This window comes from Fistularia commersonii, chromosome 19 (genome assembly GCF_037954325.1).
Source record: "Fistularia commersonii isolate RoL2024-O1a breed Wild chromosome 19, RoL_Fcom_v1.0, whole genome shotgun sequence".
Classification (NCBI taxonomy): Eukaryota; Metazoa; Chordata; class Actinopteri; order Syngnathiformes; family Fistulariidae; genus Fistularia; species Fistularia commersonii.
In genome coordinates this window covers 15,678,070-15,704,463 of record NC_141302.1, presented here as the reverse complement: position 1 = coordinate 15,704,463, position 26,394 = coordinate 15,678,070, and the positions used below count along the sequence as shown (strand labels likewise).

Here is a 26,394-nt window from a genome sequence, read left to right as displayed (position 1 = left end):
CTGTCCCTACCACCTACAGCGAAAACCGCAGGGGAAAGCCACACTTGACTTTCTCGATGTGGGCTCAGATCAATGTCTCCTGTCACACAAGTATTCAGACCACCTGGAGGCTATGGCCATTTTTCCCGGTTGAATATATTTTCTATCTTAAAGTCACCGACCCTTTTGCTGAGGAAGAAACAAGTCTGAAATGGGAAACCCTTAAAAAGAAGGGTATGTGTACATCTAAGGTGCACCTACAGAAAAACTACAATTCACTCTGTCATTCACACATCATATGGAGGCATACAGTACAACCGCTCATTCTGTCATTCTAATCTCTGGGCAATTTATAGGCTCCAGCAAACCTCCGGGGGGATCCTGGAGAAAGCCCGCACAGCCACAGCCAGAACATGAACACTCCACACATAAAGGCCTCAAACAAGGGACTTTCTTCAATCAGGTACTCGCCGCAGCAGAGCTGCCATGCAAGCCGCCAACAGGGCTACCGGGGGCAACTAAGGGGATGCAGTGTCTGCACCGAAGGATTCTGCAGAAAGGGAGGAGTCGGGAACTGTACCACCAATTTCCTCGCTGGGGTACAGCCTCTCTACCAACTGAGTTGTTTAGCATCGCTTTTGTTTGGAAGCTTCAGGCAAAACCATTAACACTAACTGCATTTGTATATCCATGAGTGTGTATGAATCACAGACAAAACCTCCCCGGTTAGGATGGAAGTCATTAGTTTCACTGTATGTGGGTGTGTGTGTGTGTGTGTGTGTGTCTGTGTGTTTTAAGGACAGACCGATTAACAGAGCGAGAAACCGAGGGGACTAAAGCACATGGCCTTTAACTCCCACCTCCTGTCACCATGTCAGAACATTGCCTGACCTGCTGTTCGCACAGGGGGCACTTTGGCCACCGAGTGTGCAGCTGAGCGCAAACATTGAAACCGTCCTGTTTTTTTTTAAAAAAAAAAAAACAAGACATGAGATTAGTGTGGCGTCTGGCTCCACACGGCCGAGCGCGTGATGGACCGCGGTTCTGCCAGACAGCTCGCCCCTCCGAAAACCAATAAGGGAAGGCACTGGAGGGTGCAAATCTGGACAATCAGAGCTGCATATGGAAGGTTGAGCAGTCACATGTAAGGGTGAATCAAAAGACACAGCTGCTATCTAAGTCCCCCCTTCAATTGACATTTTCTGGATTATGAGGACAGAACCCCCTGAGTTGACTCACCATTTCCAGGTTCACACTCCTCCAAGTCTTCGTCATCGCTAGGACACTCAGCCGATGCAACCAAAAGGTCGTCCGCGTTCTGCAACCACAGAGAGAACAGCCAAACCATCAGGGATATGTTATATTTGCGAGGATGACGCTTTTAGAAGAAGTGCACCAGCCTTGATTAAATAATATACTAATTAAACGGCTGATTTAGTCAACTTTCATTGGCCGAAATGCAATGATTTCCGTTCGGAAGTGGGCGCAAACTGTACAATGCGGAGGTGGGCTCTACGCATGCGCTGAGTAGCGCATGTGTGCGTGCAGATGAGTCGAGTGTTAGGACTGCAAACAATTCAAGCAGAAAACAACAGCACAGCAGAGCCTGTCTAAAGGAGTAGGTATCCCACGGGTTACTTATATCAGACATTGGGAGCTAAATGCCCCGCTTTTGTGAACCAAACATGGACAAAACTTAGAAACAGGACAGGAACAATCTCTATCCCCCCTGTGAGACATCTTGCTCATATTCCCGCACAATATTCTCCGGCCGGTCCATTTATGCGGCGCCGAACATCAAAACCATCTCAGTGAGGAGAGCCAAGGTCAAAATAGATTCAACTTGACATGTCTGCGCCGATCGTCGGCCGAAGCACGCCGCCGCCGCATGACTCACACATTATTCAGGAAAACATCAGCGCTATTCAGGACAGGGGCCGTATGATTGAAAATTGGAGCTTTTATCAGCATGATTGATTTCAAATACCATGAGGTGACAGACATAGACTTTTTTTCTTCTCTCTCATCCCAACACCTGGGTGTAATCATTTATTCATTTCATGTGCGAATCTGAGTCTGAGCAGCAATGGAGCCTGGGTTTCTCGGCAACTAAACAAGACACTTAATATTTCTGTTCCATCCATCAAGCAGTTAACTTTGCTTCTTTAATTGGCGACGCATCCATCAAAATAGTGCATGCTGCTGGAGCTTAAGTGGTCCAACCAACTACACAAGACGATAGAATTGGAAAAAAAATAGGCATTCTTATGTTGTATAAATGTAGCCTTCTCAATGTAGCCTCAATTGCGCAATGATAGCTGACTGCTGGCATGCTCTGCACTAAGACCATATTCCTATTTCTCTGAATGTTGCTATTAAAATGTTTAAACACTTTTGCAATATGAACTACATTTCCAATGTAGTGTTTTTTAAGAACAACTGTGTGTGTGTGTTACTAGTTTATTGTGCTGAGGGATCATAAAAGAGCTGCGAAGAGCAAATAAGTGAGGCAGGCAGTTCTTCTGCCTCATGATAGGGGGCGCTCGTGATCCCAGGGATTTGTCCTGCGACTCCTCAGTTGCAGAATACAGTGACAGCAAGCTAGAGCTGGCAAGTTAATTTCAGCCCTTCATTTATTTTTACCTCGCCTCGCTTTCAAAATGGAGGATTACATAGCTAAACTTTCTTAATAGGTCTTTTGTGTGTGTGAAGAAAGCTGATATGAGATTTTAAACATAACCTGTTAACTGCTGCCAATGACATGGTGAAAACGCTACTCTGTAGGGTTCATATGATTGTAAATCTAAATGTGATGAAGTCAGTGTCTTACAAGTCATGAACCTCACAGCACGTCACTGATAGTTATATATATATAAAATCCAGGCATCAAAGAGTAATATTTCACAATGATCAAAGCTGCAACTCGGCAGGTTGCTCAGAGGTTTCGGAGGAATCAGAATTTGGGGCTTTCTTCCTGCCTTTCCCTGCCCCCCTGCACTGTACCTCACCAGGTACATTCGGTGTGTGTATCTGTGTGTGTGTGTGTGTGTGTGTGTGTGTGTGTGTGTGTGTGTGTGTGTGTGTGTGTGAGTGTGTGTGTGTCATTAGTATGAGTGTTTCCCCGAGAGCTTCGCCAGTTGCAGTATTTGTAATATAATCGCCGCCGTGTTGTTGCTCACATAGAGTTACACCGTGGGCTCAATAGGGCGGATCGTTAATTACCCAGGGGGCTGCACATGTATGCTTGTCTCAGCGAGCGAGAGAGATAAACAGAAAGAGAAATAGAGAGAGAGAATTAGAGAGCAAATCCTAAAGCAGGGTCATGAGGTTAATTACAAATGTTTTTTCCTGCAGATTTCCCATTGTCAGTACAAACTGTAAGCTGCATTATGAAGTCACAATGCAAGAGATGTAAGAGCAAATTGAAAATCCTATCTCCCCTTTGAAGACTTCTAATGATAGCACTGTTGCAGTGTCAAGGGTATTCATATCTGTCGCTAAGTAGTTTTAATATATATTTCAGCTGAAGATGATACCAGACGGCATTTTGATTTATTGTGGAAAAAGTGCTATAATTTAGAAACATTTAGAAACATAGCATTGCAGCAAATTAAGAATGCAAGTAAACCGTCCAGATTGCCTGGTAAGGTGGGATTCTGTGGCAGCTTTCACTGAAATAAAATTGATTGGTTTTGTATATTTTGTATTTATAGTACCCCATGCTTATTGTGCATATTTTTTTATATATTTAAATTTCATCTTGTTTTTGCTGCTAAGGGCAGTCTACTGGGCTTCAGGAAACTAATTTTGTTCTATTCTCATTACAGTGGAATGATGAATCTTTAAAATCAAAATCAGAAAATGCCTTATGTCTTACAATGCCTTGTCAAAAGTATGCTACTGCATCTGCATCAGGTTTTGTGTACAAAGAAAGATGTTAATGCATCCAGTTCAGAAGAATCAAAGCTTGAGCTGCCCTTTGTCACCAATTCTGTTCATAAGCATGACGGACAGAATTCCCAGGTGCAGTTTGGATGTTAAGGGGATTTGTTTCGGTGGCCTCAGGATTTGGTCTTTGCTGTTTTGCAGATGATGTAGTTCTGTATGCTTCATCCAAATGTGAAGCGGGTGGGATGAAATTCGCCCCCTTAACCAACCTCAATGTCCTCCGCCAGAAAATGCGGGAGTTCCTTGAGGTCCTGCGACGAGTTCAGGCACCTCTAGGTCTTGTTCACAAGTGAGAGCAGTAGATTGACAGGCTGTTGACCAATGCAGCGTCAGTGGTGTTGTGGATTCTGCATCAGTCCGTCATGGTAAGGAAGAGGTGGAGCCAATAGGAGAAGCTCTCGATTTACCAGTTGATCTACATCGGCACCCTCATGAATGGTCACGTGGCGTGGGGTTTTACAAAAAGATCGAGATTACGTATGTAAGCTGCCGCAATGAGTTTCATCCGCAGGGTGTCTAAGCTCTCCCTTAGAGATTGTGTGAGCTTGTTTTTTCTGGAGTAGAGCCAGATGAGGTGGGTTGGGCATCTGGTCAAAACGCCTCCCTGGTGAAGTGTTTCGGGCATGTCCAACCGGCAGATTGCTCTGATGGGAAACCAGGGACGAGTTGGGAGGACATTTTGCCCCAGGAATCTCCGGGAAGAGCTGGACTGAGGTCCAGTGACCCAACCCTGGTTGATTGTCAGTAGATGTATGGACAGATGGTTTGCGTAAAGCTACATACGGTGCTGTGTCATAAAACTTAGTACAACCAAATATCTGAACCTCCCAAAAGCCCAATCCATGCTATGGATGCTGGAAGGGAACAGTTCAAGGTTGCGTGATACCTCGTTTCTGCAAATATGAGTGTAGCGCTTCCACTTCTTGGCAGAATGTCAACTAAAATGTTTCATTGCAAAACACAAAACGAAAATACAGTCCCGTAACATTTATACTTAACTCATTATTATACTGGATAAAAGTTTGACTGTTTGTTTATGGGAGTAATATTTACAGTATGTCTTGTACATTCCAACTTACCTGTCACTTTCTTCTAATTCCCAGTCAGCCCGAGGCCAAAAATATTCAGAATATACGCCAAGGCACCGCATTCGTACGCAGACTAATTGCTCGCACCCGATAACACAGGCGGTGCCAATATTTACTGGCACAGAGTCCTTTCTCTATGATTCAAAAACAATCTACTGCGGCTGAAAAAAAAAGAAATCGACAAATGCAATTGTGTATGAAGTTCCAAACAAAGGACATTTCTTTGGTTATTTTTGGAGGACTACGAATTCCAGTGTCATGACCTGCAGCGATCAATAGCAGTCCTTCGGGAGCCCACGTCAGCTATCAAGAAGGTCAGGTTTTAACTGACAGGCTGCTTACCAAATGCACATCAAGCTCCCTCTTGGCTCACTTTATTTGTAAATCCACTTGGAAGACTACAACTTGGGGTCAAAATCCCTTTGGAGGTCCATCTCACCCTTGCCTCAATATGACCACTGAAACCTGGAGAAGAGTGAATCATCACTCATCTCGCCATCTGTCTGTAATGCTAGGGGGTACCTCCATCCTGTTTCCAGTGAGCCGCATAGTGATGATAATGGTAATCAAAAACAAACATAAAATGACTTAATGTAAATGTCATGCACATTAAGGCTTGGTAAAAATAATGATAAAAATAGGCATGTAAACACCTTTTTTTTAATATTAAACTGAGGCTTAATGTGTATGTGCAATTACATTTATGCATTTATTTTCTTGGATGGAACTTTCAGTTCCGGTGGGTGATTCATCAAACCGAGCCGTCTGACGTCTGTCGATCTCCAGTCGCAGTCACGGCTCCATATCCACTAAAATGTAATTATAGCAGCCGCTTGTACAAGAGGTCCTCGACTTTTATCGGGGGAAAACTACTAAAAACCAAAGTACAACCGGCGAATGTAAACAAAGCTGTCCTCCCCGTAAAACGGCATCTGATGACGTACCGTATTCATCCACTTGCAAACTAGTACCTGTCGTAATAAATTCACTGGAGGTGCTGTACGTCGAAGACCCACTGAACTGAGGGCTTTCCCTGCTCATTAGGACATGGAATACATTTTTAAAGGGATCTGTTATGAAAATCTGGAATGCACACAGGGGAGTCTGGTTCTAATATATATTTGGTTTAATTTGATCATATCTGTCAAGCATGAGTATGAAAAGTTTGCCATCTGATCTTAGATGAGCTTCTTGGAGGGAGGGTGGGGGGACGAACACCGCCGATGAAAATGACTGATGCGTGGGCTTTCCTGCTAACTCAAAGCTTGTTGGGCAGTTTGAGATATGAGAAATGAACATCTTAGAGGATATACGACACATTCGTATCGAGATACGACTTGCAGAGCAACGGGGATGATATTGAGGGAGGGAATACTTGACGTGAGGTCATCTGCTCAAGAGTGTAAGATTTTACTTTTCATTAACTGACAGTCCTGGCCTTATCTTGGTGATATGACCGGAAGTGCCGCAAATTCCGTCTTCAAACAACATGAAGGATATTAACGCTCATATCCGATCTGGACCGATAAGCCGTCTTTGTTCGTCATCGCGCGGAGATGTAATATGACTCCCTCCCTGATGGAGGTCTAACCGCAGGTGCTGGTTGGTTGATGGAAAAAGCTCTGCTCGAGATAGGAATTTTTGACCTCGTTGCTGACATTTATTTGCCAAACAAATACAATTCCAGCACCGGATGATTCGTTTGAATCTTTCAAATATTATTTTTGAGATTTTGAAATGTGAAGGAACTTCGCAAAGCAAATAAACGGATGTTTGGGTTTTTTTCGTGTGTATCTTTCTCTACTGCTGAATAATTGTGGTGTTTTTTTACAGGGGCCCAGTTTTTTTTTGCATGGCTGAGGATCAAAATTATAAAAAGTCAAGGTAATAAATGAAGTTTGAAACAAGAAAAAGGCTTATTTTGTCTGCTGGAAATTTACAGCTTGGCTCCTGGTAGGCTTGGAAGTTTAATACGGATGTCAAAGCGACGAACAGAAGGGATGTGCGCGCTCCTGCCAATTCTCCCATTTACACTGACCTGTCAAACAGGGATGTTTGAGAAGAAATCCCAAATTAGAATCCTTTTTTGTCAAAGATCAAATGGATGGCAGATAAGACCTGCTGCAGGAGACTGGAGCTTTTCTCAAAGCCGTTTTTTTGCTTTTGTTACGGATAAAACACAAATGAGTATCATAGTCTTTATGCAGAGAGTGCCGGCAGGCAAGATCTATATGCAGAAATCAAGTGAAACCGTGCATCGCGGGAAGTGATCAACGTCTTACCTGCGTAACACTGTCGCCGATGGTGGGCGAGCGCTGTTTGCGGGTGGTGGTGGTGGCCATGGTGGTGGTTGTCTCCATGATAGTGGTGGACATATCGGCCAGCGGGGTGGTGGAGGTGGTGTCGGTCGTGAGAACCGAGGGTACGTCGCCCACCAGCCGCAGGTTGCCCTGGGTCTGGACATTGGGGTCGCCCTCGGCAGCCAGTTTGAGCACCTGCAGGCCATTGTAATACAGGCCCGATATTTGGCCTTGGAAGTGGCGCCCTTTCTCTCCACCACCACCGATTTTGATGAACGCCTGGCTGTTAAAGATAGTCAGTTGGCGACCTGAGATGAGGAGGGAGTGCAGAGAAAGAAGGGTGGAAGGGAGAGTGAGGAAAGGAAAATTTAAAGGGAGAAAATTAGTCATGGTCTCGCGCTTTCAAATACAAACACAAAGTAATACACAAGCAACAACGTGGAAAGAAGAGTGGTCAGCTAAAATCACACCGGGTTTCCCCTGGTAACAATTTAGGGAGCTGGACCCTGGCTCGCTGGGATTGAAGTCATGATCGGGCCGGTTGCGCGAATCTGACAGCCGCCCGGTGAACCAAAATGCGGAGGTCCACATTGAGATGCATCTCATTTGCTGCCAGGTCGAATATATTCTAAAAGCGGTTGGTCTGTGTTGTTGACCCGCGCTGCACCAGAGCTACAAAATGATAGAGCATCTTTGCCGGCGCGGGAAATTTGGCCCCGTCAGAACTGGGCGTTTAATTCAGAACGGGTCCGGCCCTTCATTTGGCTACCCTTCACCAGCAAGGATGGATGAAGGATGAATATGGCAGACCGTTTACCCAGGGACCAACACTAATGTGTTACCAGGGCCCGTGAAGGTGTGTCGTGGGTGCAGGGGGTGGGTGGGGGTCTCTTTTATTTTTCCTCCAGCTGATGTCTCTTTAACCTTCGTTCATACTTCGAACGATCCGATGTAAACATAGAGTAGAGGGCTGAGTCTATGATTGCGGTAAACTATAGATTGAGTGAGGGAAAAGGGCGGGCGATGTAATTATAGAGGACGGTAAAAGCCAAAGAGCATTTTTTATGGAATAATCAATCAGTGCAAGGAAAGAGGGAGCTTGTTTGTTTTTGAAAGCAATACCACAGCGATGCATAGTGACCATAATAAATGATGGGCTCCAGACCTCTGAAACCAGAGATCCCAATGGCTCGATGGGCTAGCCCGTGTTCCTACATGTAACCAGGGGATAGATTTACTTGCAGAGGCAGCCAATTAGCCTCGCATGTGTTTTCAAGCCCGAGCTGCCGTTCTAATTGTGTTGAAGATGGCTAAAGGAACATCTTTTCGACGTTACTTTTGCCATTTGCCCCCTCCCCAAGAGAGCGACAGCAGGACACCAAAGATAAATACTCCACATTTAGCCAAATGCTGAGTCGGCCGGATCCCCTTGGTTTTTGGTTGAGAAAGAAATTTATCTTTCTCATCAGGATTGAGTCTCGGCACCTGTGTTCAGATGTATGTGGGTGGTCCCGTCAGACTCATAATGCCTATTAATGCCCATTTGTGAGTGTGACGTGATGGAGAGGTATTCCGCAGAGTAACGCCAATGTCTCATGTCCCATTATCAGATCATTAGGCTCCCACCAGAGACTCCCTCTTTCCTCAACTTAATTTCATAATGGCGAGACTTAATGTCTGGCGTGTGCACTGGTGACATAATAACTGAGTGGTGCTCTGTTATCTGTGTTTTGTGTGGGAGCAAGTAGAAGAAAAAGGAAAGCGGGGAGAGGGGAAGACATCAGCTGCTGAAACCAAAAAGATCAAATCCTTTGCAGAGAAAGAGAAATTCTGAAAATGTAGGATACACAGGACCACATTCATACGTGTGCTTCCCGAGTCCTTGCCAAGAGGACTCACACATCACACACACATACGTGGTCGGTCTGGAGGGTCTCCCATTTCATGCAAGCAGCCCCATTGAGCCCTTTGCTCTCCAGCGAGACAGTTGGTAAGGATGTTATTTGAGTTGAGTTTGAGTTTTGTTCCTTGAAATGCTGCCCGATGGTCCGCTCCGACAAGAACTCTGGAGGAACTCCTTGTCTGTTCCCTCTAAAAACTTGTAGGACTGATTTCTTCGATGGTTTCCGCATCCACTGGGCGATCTTGACTTGACAGGACCTAGAAAGAGCCTTGGGAGCAGGAGGTTGCTTCTATGGCTGACTATCGGTCCATGTTTCCGTGAGGCGAACAGAGCAGCACAGAGGAAAGGTGCCCGTATAGACCGGACGAAGAGGATTTGGTGTTTGTTTTCTGGGCTGTCTGGACTTGGATGAGACTCTAACGGGCCTTGATGAGGTTATAGTCTCGGGGTCCGCCAGGTCAAATCAAAACTGACATGGTTTCGGAGCAAAGCTTTAGTGGCGGCTGTGAGCGGGCCAGGCTGGAGGATAGAAAACAAAGACTATGCATGACAGGCAATCTCCACACTGAAAAGAGGAAAAAGCATGATATATGGTGTGAAGCGTGTGTGTATGTGTGTGTGTGTGTATGGAAGCATAATAACATGTGTCAGTGAAATGACCTTTATCTGTATGATATCTGGCCTTTTCAAATAGTCTGCATTTGCCAAACATTTATTTACATACGCCTTTCTCTTGCAGAGAGTGCTCGACAGCTCTGTGTGTGTGTGTGTGTGTGTGTGTGTGTGTGTGTGTGTGTGGGTGTGTGTGTGTGCATAAAGACAGAAAAGCGTACGTGGTTCGCACATTGATGAGAGTCTCGTCGACCAATTTGATGGGGATTGAGCTCCTGCTGCCTCGCCTCACTCCCCAGAGCTCTCAGGTTGATAGGCGGTTAATGGGCAGGGGTTGGGAGGGGGTGGGGCCTAGCAGGGTTGTGGGGGCTGCAACAAGTGTTCATGCCTTTACATAAAGCCTTAATTAACTGCTGTGCGGGGTGTGTCGGTAGGGTCTCTAAATAAACCGCTTTGGACACACGAAGTTGAGGTGATGCATTGTTGCATCCAGTGGTGCACCTGCTAATCTATCCATTTGTGGACGTGTCTGGGTTATTCTCTTTTTGACTTGCAATCCACTGGCGGCGCAAGACGAAAACATTATAAACATACATGTTTGAGCCTGAAGAGCAACAATGAGAGTTGAGACAATTGCGCATATTCAAACAAGAGGTAGAAGCCAAGCTAGGGGCTTGCTCAGCTGTACATGTCAGGTTTTTAAACAGCAGCATGTGTTTGGCATGAAATTCGGCATTGTCAGAGCTCAGTGTTAATCATCTCCAAGGAGTACCGACTAATCTTTTTTTTTAAATGGGGCAAAAGTGGCTGATGTTGCGGTACCTGTTAGGCTGTCGGATGTCCCGTGCATTTTGGTCAATGTGATTCAGAGTAGAGATGGATGCGCACAAAAGGTTGATCCTAAAGGCATACATGTTCATGCTCCTCAAGAACAAGGGTTGCAAGAACAAAATTTCCTCTTGCACGCCTTCTTTGGGAGTTCTCCAAGCTTGTTTTATGCACATTATCTGAGCAGAACCCTTTCCCTCGGACTGCCCAAGAGCTGCTGTGCCGTTGGTCAGAAATGTGAGGTGGGCGTGGTCCGTCAGGGAAAATCAGAAGCGTTGTGCAGTGATGGACAGTTTTGAGGTTGAAGGTATGTAAGCATGAAGTATGAAAACCTTCATAGACATAAAAAACAAACAAAAGGCTGGTGACTCTTGAAAAGTATCATGCATAGAGGAGAGTGTCTGTTGGCGATACGATCACAACAATTTTGCAAAGGTCAAATGGCCAAATGGAGCGCGCAGACGAAGAAGACTGTCAGGAGGAAGTCAATCCAAGCACTGATCTGCAGCTACGTCCTTATGCTCAACACTGTGAAAGGACCATCGATGCGGTTGTTTCACTTCTGCCAACGTCACGGTGCGACTTCTGCACCGTTTTTGCCCATGGGGACTTCCCCCTGAAGTATATCTGGGAGCCAGATCAAACTTCTTACGTCTGGCACTGTATGTACATAACTAATGCTAGCATGGCTGCAGGAAGACTTGACGGTGTCTCAGGCCCAGTCAGAGCAAATTGGTTTCTGAAGAGACGGAAAGTGTCAACCATAAATCATCCCCGCATCCATTTCATGCTTAACGGCATCGTCTTCGTGTCTGAAGGAAAGGAGGATTCAATATTTAATCATAATACAGGAGGGAAATGTACAAAATAATTACCTCCCGTGCCACTGATCCAAGTCGCCTAGGTCCTTATCATTGAGCTACGTTGTTCAGACTCTTCATTGCTGCCCGTCACCTCGCTCAGACTTTCATATCTACTTTCATCTCTTCTTTTAGTGATGCAAGTTCCCCTGTTCGCTCCGTCAGTCCCGATTACATTCAAAACCGAGCCCTGCGTTCTCATAAAAGTCCATCATGGAGGGGGGGTGGGGTGGGGGGTGGGGTATGCAGAAAGCATGAGTCGCATGTAGTGGCCTTGAATTTGTCACAACAAAGTAAGAGTAAAAATAGCGCTGGATAATGACTGGGTATTTGAAGCATACTCGAAACTGACAGCACGGCAATGTGGAGGGGAGGGCCATGTACTTGGGCTTAGATTATACTTGTATATTTATCTGATACGGCTTGATTTAATTGTCACGCCAGTGTGCAGTCGGGCAATTACCAATAAATTGTTTGGTCTATTTATTAAATTGTATTTTGGGAGTTTGTCATTTCCTGGAAAATTGATTAAAAAAAATGTGCAATGACTCACCCTTTGCAGGCAGCGCCGCCCACTAATTTCGCCTCGGCGAAACACTCCCTTGAATTTTTTTCAAGCCCCTCACCAGCGAAGTTGAAATTCTGTGAGTTACAGACCAGAGCCCGGGAGCTGCAGTCTGTCTGCCAAACTCCAGGGTGAGGAAAAGTTTTTCTAAGCTCAGAGGAGGGCGGGAAATAAAAGGATCAGCATCGTCCTGTTTCAAAAATATCATTGACGTTATGTTGACGCTGCGAGCCCGACTCCTAATCACATTTAATGTCGCTGTCATGTGATCGATGACGTGGAAAATCCTGGAGGTATTCGCTCCGCTGTTTGCTCCAAACAGCCGTTAGAATCCGGGACGGATTCGTCCCTAAAATTGTAGAATCGAAAAGTTAAAGCATTCGCACTTAAAGGCCTCCTGTCGGGATTCAACCGGGGAAATTGTTGCTGTGGAGTAGAAGAGCGAACCACCAACGGATTCATTCCAAGGGGTAATTTTTTATTTCAAAATGTGCGGAGGTCTTCTTTTCCTTTGGGCTTTTCCCTTTAGGGAATCAACCTTCTCCATCGAACCCTATTCTCTGTATCCTCCTCTATCACACATACAACCTTCACGTCCTCTCTCCCTCCATCCATTAATCTTTTCTTTGGTCTTCCTTTCGACCTCCTGCCTGGCAGCTCCAATTCCAGCATCCTTCTACCAATATGTTCTCTATCCCTTCTCTGTACATGACCTAATCATCTCAGTCTGGTTTTTTGACCATTTCTCCGAAACATCTATCATGTGCTACCCCTCTGATGGACTCATTCCTGATCATCCTTGTCACTCCTAGAGAGAACCTCAGCATCTTCATCTCTGTGACCTCCAGCTCTTCGTTCTGTCTTTTGGTCATTGTTACTGCTTGCTTCTAGGCCATATAGCATCGCTGGTCTCGCTACTGTCTTCTCTAACTTTCCTTTCATTCTGGCTGATAGTATTCTATCTCATAGTACCCCTGACACTTTTCTCCATCCATTCCAACTTGCTACCACACATTTTTTCCCCCTCTTCTCAACCCTCTCCATTGCTATGGACTGTTGACCCTGAGTACTTGAAATCCTCCGACTTGTTAATCTCCACTCCCCACAATGTCATCTGCAAACATCACGATCCATGGAGATTCCTGTCTAACCTCATCTGGCACCCTGTCCATCATGACTGCAAACTGCTCAGACTTGAACCCTGATGAAGTCCCACCTCCACTTTGAACTTCTCTGTTATACCCACAACACACCTCACATCTGTCTCATAGCTAGCATACATGTCCTGCACCAGTCTAACATACTTAAAATATCTGGAGTTGCTAGTCATGTTAGTTATTTTCCAGAGTTTTGATGGAACTGTGAGATGGTGTCTTTTAATCAGCATTCTGCCGGGAATGGCGAGAGCTCTGCGTTCTCATTGTCCCGGGTGAAAGTGTCTCATTTTCAAATGCGTTTTAAACAAGAATCTAGTTCCACATCTGTGTTTTTCTGATGATTGTTGGCGTGGGCTTTTGGGCGTCACACGACAGACAGGGGGAGCCCCTTCATGATGAAAATGAAGAGGGAAGAGCACAGCATCATAGACAGAGTTGACAGTCTAAAATCGAGACACACAGCAGTGCAAAGCTCGTCCAATTTGAAAAGTGTGTCAACCCTCCCCCCCTCCCGCCCACGATACACACATACTTCTCCAAATCCCCTCTTAGCACCTTGCCTTCTGTTTAGCTTTTTTTTTAAATTAGGGAGTGGGTGGAATTTGGATCAGGGCTCGTCTTTTTGCCTTCCCATTTCAAAGATTTGCAAGAAATACCTCCAGAGGTACCACAACCGAGAGCCTGGGAAAAGAAAAAAAATGGTGTCCCGGCTGCAAGCTGTGCAGTCCTTGCTCCTTAACGTGGGGATCAGAGTGCAGGGAGGCCAGTTGGCTGATTTTTCTTCATATCCGATCAAAAATCACCTCCTACTTTGGCTGGAATGCCTCGGGGGCCTTGAGCCCCAAAGCCCAGGCATCACGAAAAACTGGAAAAAAAACCCTGCTTTGATTTCTTTGTTAAAACTGTATGGCGATGACCATTGCACGCCACAGAATCACATACAGCAGTGCCTTTTTTTGCATTTTTCATGCAGCACCCAGTGGCACGGTGGTGCAGTGGTTAGCACCTCCACCTCACAGCAAGAAGGTCCCTGCTCTGAGTCCGACGGGGTCTTTTTGTACGAATTTTGAATGTTCTCCCTGTGAGGTCCCACCAAAACATGCAGTAGGTCAGTTGCAGACCCGTAATTGCCCAAATGTACGAATGAGAGGGTGAATAATTGTATGTCTATATTGTCTTTTGCTTAAATGTACAGTTTATTATACAGACGTAACGTTAATTTAGATATGTGTGATTCTACATATGCTCATGCTACCCCATATACCTTTTGATTGTCCCTTGAGGACTCAGTGAATGAGCACGAATGGTTGTCTGTATGATGGACATATGTCTCTACTTGTGATCAGCTGGCGAACACTGCCTCTCACTCAATAACGGCTGGGATAGCCTCCAGCACCCCTGCAACCCCAAGTAGAATAAGCGGTAGACAATGGATGGATGGATAGATTGATAAAGGAGGGTTGCAGCCGTTGTGAAAGTTAAATACAGGCAGCCGCAGGGTTTCTGTTCATGCTTCTCAGGCGCAGTATCTCAATCTTATTACTGTTTCCTCTGTAGTTTCCAGGGTACAGAAAACATACAGTCCATGCAAGTGCTTCAAACCACTGCCGGATGGGTGGCAAATTATCTTCTCAATGTCAAAGAGAGAGACAACGAAAAGGGAAAAATAGTAGTGGACAAATGGTTGAAGGAATGGGGAAATGAGAAATGAAAAGCGCGAAGGAACGGCACAGAGTTGGACAGTGAAACCGAGGATGTCAAAGAGTGGACACGGACCATAGGCTTCTCAAGGAAAGCAAGAGTGACACCAAGAGAGCTGGCAAAGGAGAGGGAGGATGGGGTACCGATTGGGAAAAATCAAGGGTGTTGTGTTGCTTCTTCGCTTCTTCACCAAGCAGGGGTTCTCAGCCTCCTTTCTCTTCACGGCAGGGTAATGTTTTGCATGCGCTTCATCAGCCCGTACATTGTGCACCATGTTTCAGAGCAGGTACAAACAAGACAGAGCTGGTTTTACATTTATACGAGATAGTGGATGGTTGGCATCACTTGTCACCTGCAACTTTCTACTGCGAGGTATCTTTTTGTTAGAAGGCTCTTTTTGGTCCAAGAGAAAGTTTACAAAGAAAACTTCTTACTTTCTGGAAATGCAAATGGTGCTCCAGTACTTGTAGCTTTGAAACACTCCTGCTAACAGGCAAACAACCCTTGGATATGGGGTGAAGTCACATCCTCATTTGAGTTGAGACAGGTTTTGCTAAAGGCACAGCTCCAGCCATCACATTTTATTGTGGAAGCAGCTAATTTGATGACATTTACTTATAACTTGCTTAAGGATGAAGTGGTTTACATAATCTGGCTTCAATGTGTGCTTCTTTGCTGGGGCCCAGCAAACATCCATACTACTAAGTAAATAATGAGTTGTGTCATGTAAAAGGATGTCAGATACAAACAAAGGAGAGAAATGGAACTGTCTTATGAGATGTGGCTGTTAGAGTGGATTTGAGTTTTAAGCTTTTCATCGAGCCCAAGCACAGAGAAAGCAAAAAAGCTCATCTGAGATGAACTGGGGATGGTAATTACCGGCTGAATCCAGCAGCCGAGTTCGGGGTGCGGGCCGGGCTTGAGCTACGCTTGGCTTGCTCATGCACAGATTGCTTTTAGGGAGCCGTGAAATAATGGCTGTATTTCTGCCGCAACCCTGAGGATGTAGGTGGCTCGGCCCCGGCTCCCGCGAGGCTGTGAGTGACTAACCGGAAGGCGGTGACTGTTTGAGAAGGTAACAGAAGATCGGAGAGAAGGAGACGGGCGGGTCAGAGGAAGATCTAAATGGACCCGTTCCCAGTGGAAAGGCAGCTGGGGAGAGCTGCATCCTTCTCTCGTCATCGTCGTCTTTACACTTCTTTCTTTCTAATTCCCCTTCTATGATCAGACAGAGACGAGGGACGCCATATGATTTCAGAAGCCTGACGTAGTTCCTCTATGAGGCAAATTGCAGGGGATGTGAGAGATGGCCGGGACTTCACCCCTCCCCGTCATTAAATTGGTCTTTGCGATGCGAATCCCTGATGGCTTCATGTTCAGAAATCCTCTGCGCACCCACAGAGTTTCGAGTATCTTTTACGAATAAGCGGGAGCTACCTCAATTTCCATTTTCTTCTCTGAAGAGGCAACAAAAAAATAAATAAGAAAAAGAATGAGTAGGCAGAAAGTCAGAAAAAAAAAAGGAGCACAACGGGGCGGAGTGGGACGCTGACAAAGTCGATTATGAAGTGTTCCCAAGTTATCTCCGCAGCACAAGGCTCGCTTTGGTAATTAAGAGCGTTTTGCTTTTTTTTTTCTTACTCCTCAGAAGTCGGGCTTGGTTTGGTGGAACGCGATGAATTAATTGCGTTTGACAATTGAGATGAGGGCTAAATGTGGCATGAAGTTAAAACTGAAAGCCTTGTTAGGGCTGTGGTGCCCCTAGGTCCTTGAAGGCAGCTGAGGGTGCAGAGATGGTGGAGATGAATCTGCGGAAGGGACTCTGGGAGAAAGTAGATTGGATTTAATCACATGTGGCTCGATCTGATCTTTATATCTTGATGTAGATCTTAAACAACTGATACTGTTGAGGGAAAGACACAAAGGGAGATGGCGCAGTGGTTACTTGAGGACAATTGAATGCCATTTTCTAATAGGGACTGTGGACAAGCAGCTTTCCATCCATCTACAGGCCACTTTCTCCAATTACACAGTACTTCCCCAACACGGTATCGACGGTTTGGATGGTCCTGAGTGGTCGCAAAGCTCGCCGGAGGTGTCGGAGAGGCAGATTTGCTCTCCGTGGAGTCAGCTTTAAACGAGAAACAAATTAAAATGTGATCGCCGACCTCAGAGCTGGATTGCTGCCTGGAGATGTTGCTTCGGGGTTTGGCCTCACACCAGCTGGGAGGGGCTCGACATCTGGGCATTCAGGGAGGAGGCGACTCGCAGCATACCGAGCATTACACCTGGTTGAGGAGCTTTCCTTATTGGGCCACGAGGGGCCTGCTGGCCTAGTATTCCTCCTCCCTGGGTTCATGTAGCTCAACTCAGACCTTGATCACCTAGCTCGTTGGGGAGCTCCAAAGGGGTAGACTGCTTGCAGAAAAAAAAAGAAAGAAGATGTAAAGCTTGTTCTTCAGGGAGCTCTTTATTTGTGCTTTCGCTCATCTGCTGAAGAGAAATTGATTCTCGCTGGTTATTTGTAATCCTTTATTTTTCAAGCGGGGCTCCCCGATGAGATCAAGAAGCTGTGGCACGTTTCTGATTGTTTTCTAAACAGGAGCGGGAAAATGACTCCCAGAGAAAAAAACAAGGGAGCGGGATTGGAGGAGATGGTGAAGGCAGTGGGGGGCAGATAAATGAAACCTGGGATGACAGGGGACACTTTTGCGTTCTGGCTCAAACTTTTGAGCCTGATTTGCCCCTCTCGCTGGTTCCCTGTAACGGCTGCCATTTTGGATCTAGTCAGCCGGGAAGGAGCTGGCTTGAGATGCTCGGTCGGATCCGTCTCAACCATTGCAGTGGCAGAGCAGAGGACACCACTGTCTTCCATGAGGCACTAGTGTGACTTGTATCCCTGAGAAGAACTTGAGGGATCAGGGAGCTTCTGTCCACACATGAACCCATCAGTGCAAGAGGAGTCCTCCATACTTGTCAGGTTTCACCAACTCAATGAACACAGGCCAAAGGAGAGGAGAACCATGGGGCTGGTTGCTTTGTTCACTCTGTTCAGAAGGTCTCTGGCTGCTCATCCAAGCACCCAGAGATGGGAGAACCCAAACTGTTTTTTTTTTTTTTTTTGGAGATTGACCCTCCGATTAATGACACAGAGCAGTGCAAAACATTTAAACACACACCAAAAAAACTTCTCAGCAATGAAAACAATAAATGTTAAAGGGACCTCAATACCTTCTCAATGCTCCTGGCAGATGTGTCAGCTTTGAATTTGGTGCTCAGTTATTTGCTTTGCTTTAACCCTCTGAGTCTTTGCGTTGCAGGAACATGGTGCTAAGCGACAGGGGGTTGCCGCTCGGCGAACGTTTGGCTTTTTAGTCATTTTTTTAGAACTCGGTTAGCTTATTTTATTTAGTTTTTTTCTCTCTCTTTTGAGCGAACCGTCAAAAAACCTGTCCAAGTTCTTCCAAATAGTCGAATTGTCTTCCAATGTTGAGATAAAAGAAATCAAAAAACATTTATAACATGGTTATAGCTGAGGGCTCTCTGATTCTGACTCCCCAGGGTCTGTCGAATTGCGGCAATCGATGGCTGGCGATAGAAATCGGGGGTGTTTCTGGAGAAGCCCTCAGCGGTTAGTGTGGGTAGAGTTTGATTTGCTGTTAGGTGGTTAGATTCTGCTTAGAGGTCCCTCAGCTTTGAGTTCTTGCCGCTTCCTTATCAAAGTAACAGCTTTTAACCCTTTGAGCCGGGAATTATACCCTACTCCCCCTGTTATTATCCACTAAGTCGCAACTTCTACTCGGGGTATCTCGGAGATGCTCGTCCAGAACGACATTCGTGCACGACATTCTCGAAAATCAGATTTAACAAATAAGTCAAGCCTCACGTCTGTCTTTGGAAGAGCGCCCTGATCAAAGGCCCCCCACTTTTTTGTGCAGATTATTTGTTTATTTCATATCCACGAGTTATCCCGGTGCGATCAGGCACAGCCTCATTTCAAAACGGCAGAAGAAAGGGAATTATACATTTAATTTCGAGTCTCATCTCTTTAAAGTTTCACGGCGTGCGCAAATCATTTCATAAGTGGGTAAGTCATTTTTTATTGATCCACTTTTTTTCCCGTTCAGCTTTCATCTCCCAAGACTTTATCGTTTTCATTTGTGTCCCAGCCACCCTCGGCAGAGGTGCATTCCCTAGGAGAAAAACGCCGGCGTCGTTTTGTTTTCATGAAATAAATATGCAAACTAGTTATTCGTCTCATTTTTGACATCTTCGTTTGGCTCGCGGACAGAAAAACGTTTTTATCTTTTTCGATAATCCTCGGATGTTGTTAACAATACTGCTTCCGAAGAAACCCCTCGGCAATGTTAATTTGTGATTTTGATATATATTTCATGCAAATCAAGAAAACTAGGCTCTCAAACTTTAGCCATTCTAAGAATACACCCCAAAACCTATGCGCGCTGCATAGATTCCCATCTCTGCACGGTTGATTTTATGCGCTAAATGGAATTCCGTGTTCTCAAGTTACGCTCTGGTACGACCAGGATTCACAATACACGGTGACATCCGTGTCAAATGGCCTTCTTCTTGCTGTGTTTTGCTTTTTGAATCATCTCATCGTGGTCGCTGGTTTGAGAATCCACCACCTTCAGCAGCACAAACACTCATCGGGAGACAACGAGGTTGGGATATTCAGCACTCAAAGGGTTAAATAGCCATCACTTCGACAAGACCGCGTTTGACGGTCAAGCTAGGGTTAGTAAGGCATGGACGCCGGGCGGAAAATGCCGCCCCGGCGCTGTTTTGTAGGTTAACTCCAGAACTAGCACTTCAACAGTCCCTTTAACTTTTAGTGACTTCCATGGGGCATTCTGCTTTTAAATCTGTTTTTTTTCTTTTTTTTTTTTAGTTATGTATCAGGAGTTTTGATGTATAATCAGAGCGGGTTCACATTCAGCCAACAAGACACAGGAAAGAAGGAGACTATTTACATTTCATCAGGTTATTAAGGGGGTTATGTCAGGTTATTTAGGGGTTAATCCTCTAAAGAGATGCAGCTCCAGTCGTAGGTGCTTCAGGTACAGTCCCCTGGGTATGTGGTGCAAGAACGTGGTACGAAAATGTTACTTCCTGACTAGTCCAATTGTACCTCTAAGAATAGAAAACACTTAGACATGGATTGATAACAATTTGGTCCAAATTGAGGATTGGAAAGGGGACGTCTGGATGGAAGGGTTGGATTGGATTCACCTGCGTTGGCGTGGTACTGCATCTCCTCTAGAGTGATGGTTATTTGTAGGTTAGGCAGTTAGATCATTAGTGGAGTTAAAGGGATTTTATTACCTTTGTCGAGTAGCCACTCGTCAACTAACCGACCAATTCGGTACGGGATTCTTTGTCTAGCAATAGCCAGGCGGTCATTATCAATGTTCCCTTTAAGAAATTTGGAGAAGACAAATTGAGAGAGGTTACAAAAAATCTGGAAGTTGAAAGGTTAGAGGTTAGAAGGGCAACATGGCAAAATGTTTAGCAAGTTATGTACTTTAAATCAGCTTTAGTTAGGACAGGAAGAACTTGATAGTGCGTTTGGGCTAGTTTGTTCGGTGAGGCAGGTTAATAGCATTCTAGTTAACTTGTGTTTAAATGATTTTTAATGTGCTAAAAAAAACCCAAAACAAGTTAAACACTTTTATAAATTATTTAGATGTTACATTTATAGAGATGCTGACCTACTACAGGCATCTGCACACACAATAAAGCACAAGTAGCATTGAATTAAATCAAGCGTGCACAGAATCAGCGATCATTAAACAACTGTTAAGCTGGAATGAATAAGGCGGGTAAAACAAATAAACAAGAAAAAATAAAACACATTTCGAGATCGGCAGTAAACCGCGTATCTTCACGCGAGCGGCGGATAATCGCTCTGAGCTGAAACGCATTTCATGGTAGCTTCAAGGAAGACATTTCAGTTCCCGTCTCACATAAAGAGATACCGATCGGCGAATCACAACCTCGCAAATCGGACAACAGAAGAGCCCGTGGGACATCATCGCCCCACTGTGAATTTGCCCCTCTTTCTCCGGAAGAGAAGCAGGTTCAGTGAAACTGACAGCATTCTTTTTTTTTCCCCCTTCTTATGAATTAATCGAGTACTTCTCGGAGGCACATGGCAATTAGCATCACTTCATCAGCGCGTCAAAGAAGTTGAAGCTAAGCAAACTTATTATCCCTCGCTGTGCTTCAATCAACCTCGGGGTCATACCGCTTCCGTTCCCGACCGGGCCGGGAGCTCAACGGTGTCTAATGCGGTGGCGATGTCAGCGGCTTAATTAGAAGTTATTGTCTGTATCAGTTGGCCATCTTTGCAGGTCGTGGTAAAAAATAAAAAATAATAATGAGCTATTGTTCACAGTGATTCCCTAAAATTGGGTTTGGGAATCCCTTGGCCTACGAGAAAGGGACCGAGCTCTGAGGGGCGCCATGGAAATGGAGGAACACGACGTTATCACTATAATTCATTGCAAATTAACTAATTCACAGTGGTTGGCGCTTCTCCCTCAAAGCAAGAAGGTCCCTGCTTAGATTCCAACTGGGGTATCACCATGTGGAGTCTCCATGTTCCTCTCATGTGGATTCCCCCCCCCGTTACCAAGTTTCCTACCACCGTCCAAAAACATGCAGGGGTTGTGAGTGGTTTTATGCCTCTATCTGGCTCCCCCAGGCAACCCCGAGTGCACGAAAATCAAAATCCGAATGAATGAATGAATGAATTAACTTATTCACAAATGAAGGGGCGAGAAATTGACTCCAGCCAGTTATTGATAATGCTAACAAACAAGGGCCGGTCATTGATGGTAAGGTCCATATGTGAAGCACTTCATCACCTCCCTCTTCCAGGAGCACATCGGCATATCCGAGTGCCGGCTCTGTTTCTTGTAATTGATTTTTTTTCCACCCAAGATCTTCAGTGTGAGAGAAAATGCAGCGATCTGAAACGGACCACCTTTCCATCCAGCAGTTCCCACTTCCAGTCCCCAGGGGTCTCTCTAGCCATACCTGCCTGCACTGCAACAACAGCTCACGGAATCCGCGGAGGAGGCACATGCATGGGGTTATTTGTGTAGAGGACTATGTAAAAAAAAAAAAAAAAAAAAAAAAAATTGACAGCGGCAGAAAGGAAATGAGGCAGTTAAACTGTTATTGGATGTTTTGATGTTTCTATTTCGCCAAGATTGCTGCCTTTTTTTATTACCCACCATAATACCTCAATTAATCCTTCAGGGGGGTTGGAGCGTCTTGAATGTGGAGGCATACATTTCCCTGTCTCTGTGAGTTGAATCCAATTTTTATTTTTTTCCCCTCAACAGCAGTTTACCTGTGATTACAGATTCATAATCTTTAAAGGGAGTGCGCAGATCTATATTCAGCACAAAAATCCCTTGTAGCCTGTCGGTGTGACCAATTATATGCATGTGTTCACATCAAATTTAAGATTAGCCAGGTGCCATTGACTCTGGGATTAGCCCCCGCTAAAGGTGGTGCGGTAATTACGGAGCATCGGCTACACGTGGCCACTCAAAGGATGGCACTGGGATCTCCAAGCATAAATCTGCAAGCATTTTGCAAATAACCCTGCAGGTATGTCTTTAGGTAAATCTGCACACGACTCCACAAGTCACTGCATGTACACAGCAAGTACCTCTGAAACCAGCATCTCAAGTAACACTGTGAGTAATTTGGCAAGTATCTCCGGATGTAAGCCTGCAGCCAAATCTGCAATCAACTCCGCAAGTGTCTCTGCAAGTAACTGTAGGTTACATTGCAAGTTGCTCCATAAGTAACTAAAAGCAACTATGCAAGACACTCGTAAGCAAAAGTGCGAGTCACCTGGCAAGTAACACTGCCATCAACAGCACAAGTAACTGTGAGTAACTCTGAAAGTTACAGTGTGAGTAACTATGCAGGTACCTCTGCAAGAAACTCCTGAACTATCTCTAGAGGCAACTCTGCAAGAAATTCACCAAGCAGCACTGTGAGTAACTGTGAGTAACCCTGCTGGTAACTCTGCAAGTAACTACCCGCATTTCTCTACAAGTAACTTTGCAAGAATTTCTGCAATTAGCCCCATGAGCAACTGTGGGTAACAGCAAATGACTCCACGAGTAACTATCTATGTACACGGCTAGTGGATCTACAGGTAACAGCGCGAGTTACTGTGCAGGTACCTCCGCAAAGTAACAGAGTATCTCTGTAGGTAAATCAACAAGTAGCTCCTCGGGTAACTGAAAGCAACTTTGCAAAAAACTCCGCAAGTAATTCTGCAAGTAGCTATGCGAGTGACTCTGCAAACCACAGCTGTATCTAGAAGATGGCAAAAAATTCTGTATGTATCTGCCCCCTTCTGTCTGCGAGTCACTTCCCTGTGACCCAATGAGGGACCCATTTATTTCCCAAATGGAAAAGGGAGATGTTCTTCTGCCCCTCTCTGCAGCCGGGCCACATGAGAAGGGATGGCTTGTATTCTCTTTACCCCCTTCGATTGAATTTTTTTTTTCTCTCCGATTGCCTCTGCTCTAATCCCCTTTCCATGTCATCTTTAATTATTCATTCCTGTTTGCCTTTTTTCCCCCATTTCCTCCATACGCTAGAACGGTCTTGTTCTTTCCTTGTTCTCAAACAATCCCTCCTTCCATGGCACAGTCTCACACCCTCCCTCTCTCCTGCATCTTCACCTTCATCAAATATACCTAGTTTCCATCCCTCTTTTTTGCCCCTTGTCCATTTAGCCCATCTCTGTCTTACTTTCCCCTCATTTTCTCTCTTTGATTTGCTTATATTCACTTCACCCCCCCAGCCCTCAGCCCTCCCTCCATCATTCTTCATGGCCTGGTAACAAAGTGTGTTCATTACAGGTGGGGGCATTAAACGTGGGACACTGCTAACTGCTCTCATCCATTACCGCGCAGCCATGCATGCATGCTGTTCCGGGACCGCATTGGGGGGAAAACAAATAAATGTGAAGAGCGAAGTGTTTTTGTGGGGAAGAGTGACTCTTTCTTGTTATGACAACCATGTGGTTCTATGTGTTTATTGAAAAAGAAATCTCAGGAGCGGAAGCAGACTTTTCGGAACAAAGGTTTTTTTGGCCAGCTTTTTTCTTTGTCTCCTTTTACGGCGCGGTGCAATAAAATCTAAATTCCTACATGCCTGCCTGGTTTGTTTACATCTGCTTACCGCGCTGATCCTTGGAGAAATAAGCGAAGCGGCGAAAACTTTCCCCACGCTCACTCTCTTCACCACCGGCTGAAGCCTGCTCTGCATAAGAATAGCGGGGTAGATTAAAACAGCTGGGCCCTTCACTTCCTCCGTCACCCGCATTATCATCGAGTGATGGGGCGACTATGAAAGTAATAAAACGAATCCGTTAAACTGTTTCTTATTGCTGCGTGTGACTTCTTTGCGTGATTTCAGTTGCCACTGTCATTGATGGAAACGGGCGGCAACTAAGTGACATTTATGTGACGGGTCCTTTCCATCACAGGGGGATTTTGTTTCTCTGCCGATCTTTCCTAAATCGGAGAAGGTGCGTTTCAGTGCCATCGGCGAAATCATTTCCCTGCCCTGTCTTTGTTTAAGAATAGGCTTGAAACCTCTCTTTTTGAGAGAGCTTATAGTCAGCACTAGGGCTAGCCCCTTGTAATGCAACCCTAGGCTTATTCTACTGAGGGATATCCCATGACGCTCTTCTCTTGTTCCCATTCTTTGGGCGATGGTATGGGTTATTATTGTGCATTGATGATGGGACAAGAGAGCAGTCAGGTTAGGAGTGAGACAAGCGCTTGAGAATAGAGATGACTTTGGACTCAAACCCAGAAAGAGAGTGTGGGACCATATTTTGACAAATAGGCTAAAATTATAAAACCATAAGCTTCCCCTTATCAGTGTTTGGACATTGATATTGAGACAATGTGACAAGGTTTTAGTGTCAGGATGTATAATACCATTGTTTTTTTACACAGTGCTGATGGCATCAGTCTTTTATCACATGTTCGGTTTTAAGGGACATTTCCATCAGCCTTAAATCATAATGGCTCTGGAACTTAAATAGGGATTAAATAGAGATTTTGAGTCAAAAGTTAAGTTTGATGTCATCCTAACTCGCATTTCATGACATGAATTAATGTCGAAAGGTGGCAGAGGGCACACACACACACACACACACGCACACACACACACACACACACACACACACACACACACACACACACACACACACACACACACACAAGTGCTCATTAACATACATACATACTTAATTTGAACTATGAGATTGCTGACTGAAGATTGGGAGATCATTCTGCAATAGCAGAAGGTCAGTATGAGCGGATCAATAATAGCGATTAGCTCCATTAGGGCATCAATAGACTAACTGATTCCATCACAGCATCAATGCGTCGACTAAATTTGACATTCTTCTTGAAAATAGTGTCTCAGATATGATTCTTACTCAAAGTGTCTCTGTTCAGATTTGCATTCACTTTGCACTCGAAGTCCAAACTGGATGTTGTCCCTGTCCTGGGTAGCATGTTAGCAAGTTAGGATGCACATGAGCTGCTCACTCTGCACAAAGCTAGTTGCTTTCATCTGAAAGTCTCCAATAATATTGTAAATTAAGGCTTTAGTTCTCTTATTTGTAAAAGTTGCCATCAGAAGTTTGGGAATTCATCCAATCATTCATTATCTGCATTATCTTATCCTGCACACAGGGTCACAAGAGCCTTTCACAAGCATTCACCCTCTGATTCAGACCTCAATTTAGGGTCTCCTATCAGCCTGCAGCATGTATTTGGACTGTGCAAGGAAATCTGGGAGCCTCCTGCCCTAACCACTGCACCATAGTGCCACAGTGCTGCCCAGTGTTCAGACAACACTTCAAATCAATAATATACAGCCTGAATTTGTATACCTGTGGCAGGCGGCGTGCGGGTGCGCCGGTTTGACTCCAACTTTGATTCTTGTGTTTATCCGTGACAGCTTTTTTTTTTCCAATTTCCTCCAAAAAGAGTATCAAGCCGAATGGAGGCTCTGAATAGGCTGGTCCTGACCAAGAGCGAGAAGGGTCTTCTTTACTCTACATATGGCTGCTGGATTGACAGGTGAGCGGTCCAGGTAGGACCCTGGAGTCAGCAGGGGTTGGCAGGTCAGCTCTGTGTGCAGGAGAAGCTTCATGGAGAATTGATGACAGTGTGTACCTCGAATAATCAGTTGCCTAACATCAGATGCTAGTCCTTGGTAACCAATGCCGGTCACGTGTATTTTTAAGCCAACACGCCTTCGGCTCTTGAAGCCCTAAAGCCTGCTGCCTCGCACCCCGGAACACTGGTGTCATCTCCACTTCGGGATCTTGCCCTGCGCTCTACATTTCATGCTCGCCTGGATTTTCAGCT

The 26,394-nt window shown here is 45.2% G+C and overlaps 1 protein-coding gene across 8 annotated transcripts in view; it reads right to left on the bottom strand.

The window, feature by feature from the left end:
- Positions 1 to 26,394, bottom strand: part of nrxn2b (neurexin 2b) — a 749,542-nt gene that overhangs the window by 13,164 nt on the left and 709,984 nt on the right. For 6 of the 8 annotated variants that reach the window (XM_086165979.1, XM_086165985.1, XM_086165981.1 and 3 more), the window contains 3 exons: positions 20,288 to 20,377; positions 7,298 to 7,623; positions 1,219 to 1,297 (listed from right to left, as the gene is read on the bottom strand). In XM_086165979.1, the coding sequence (XP_086022105.1) occupies positions 1,219 to 1,297; positions 7,298 to 7,623; positions 20,288 to 20,377 (495 nt within the window). The remainder of the gene's footprint in view (positions 1 to 1,218; positions 1,298 to 7,297; positions 7,624 to 20,287; positions 20,378 to 26,394) is intronic. The other 2 variants (XM_086165983.1, XM_086165986.1) reach the window with 1 other exon arrangement.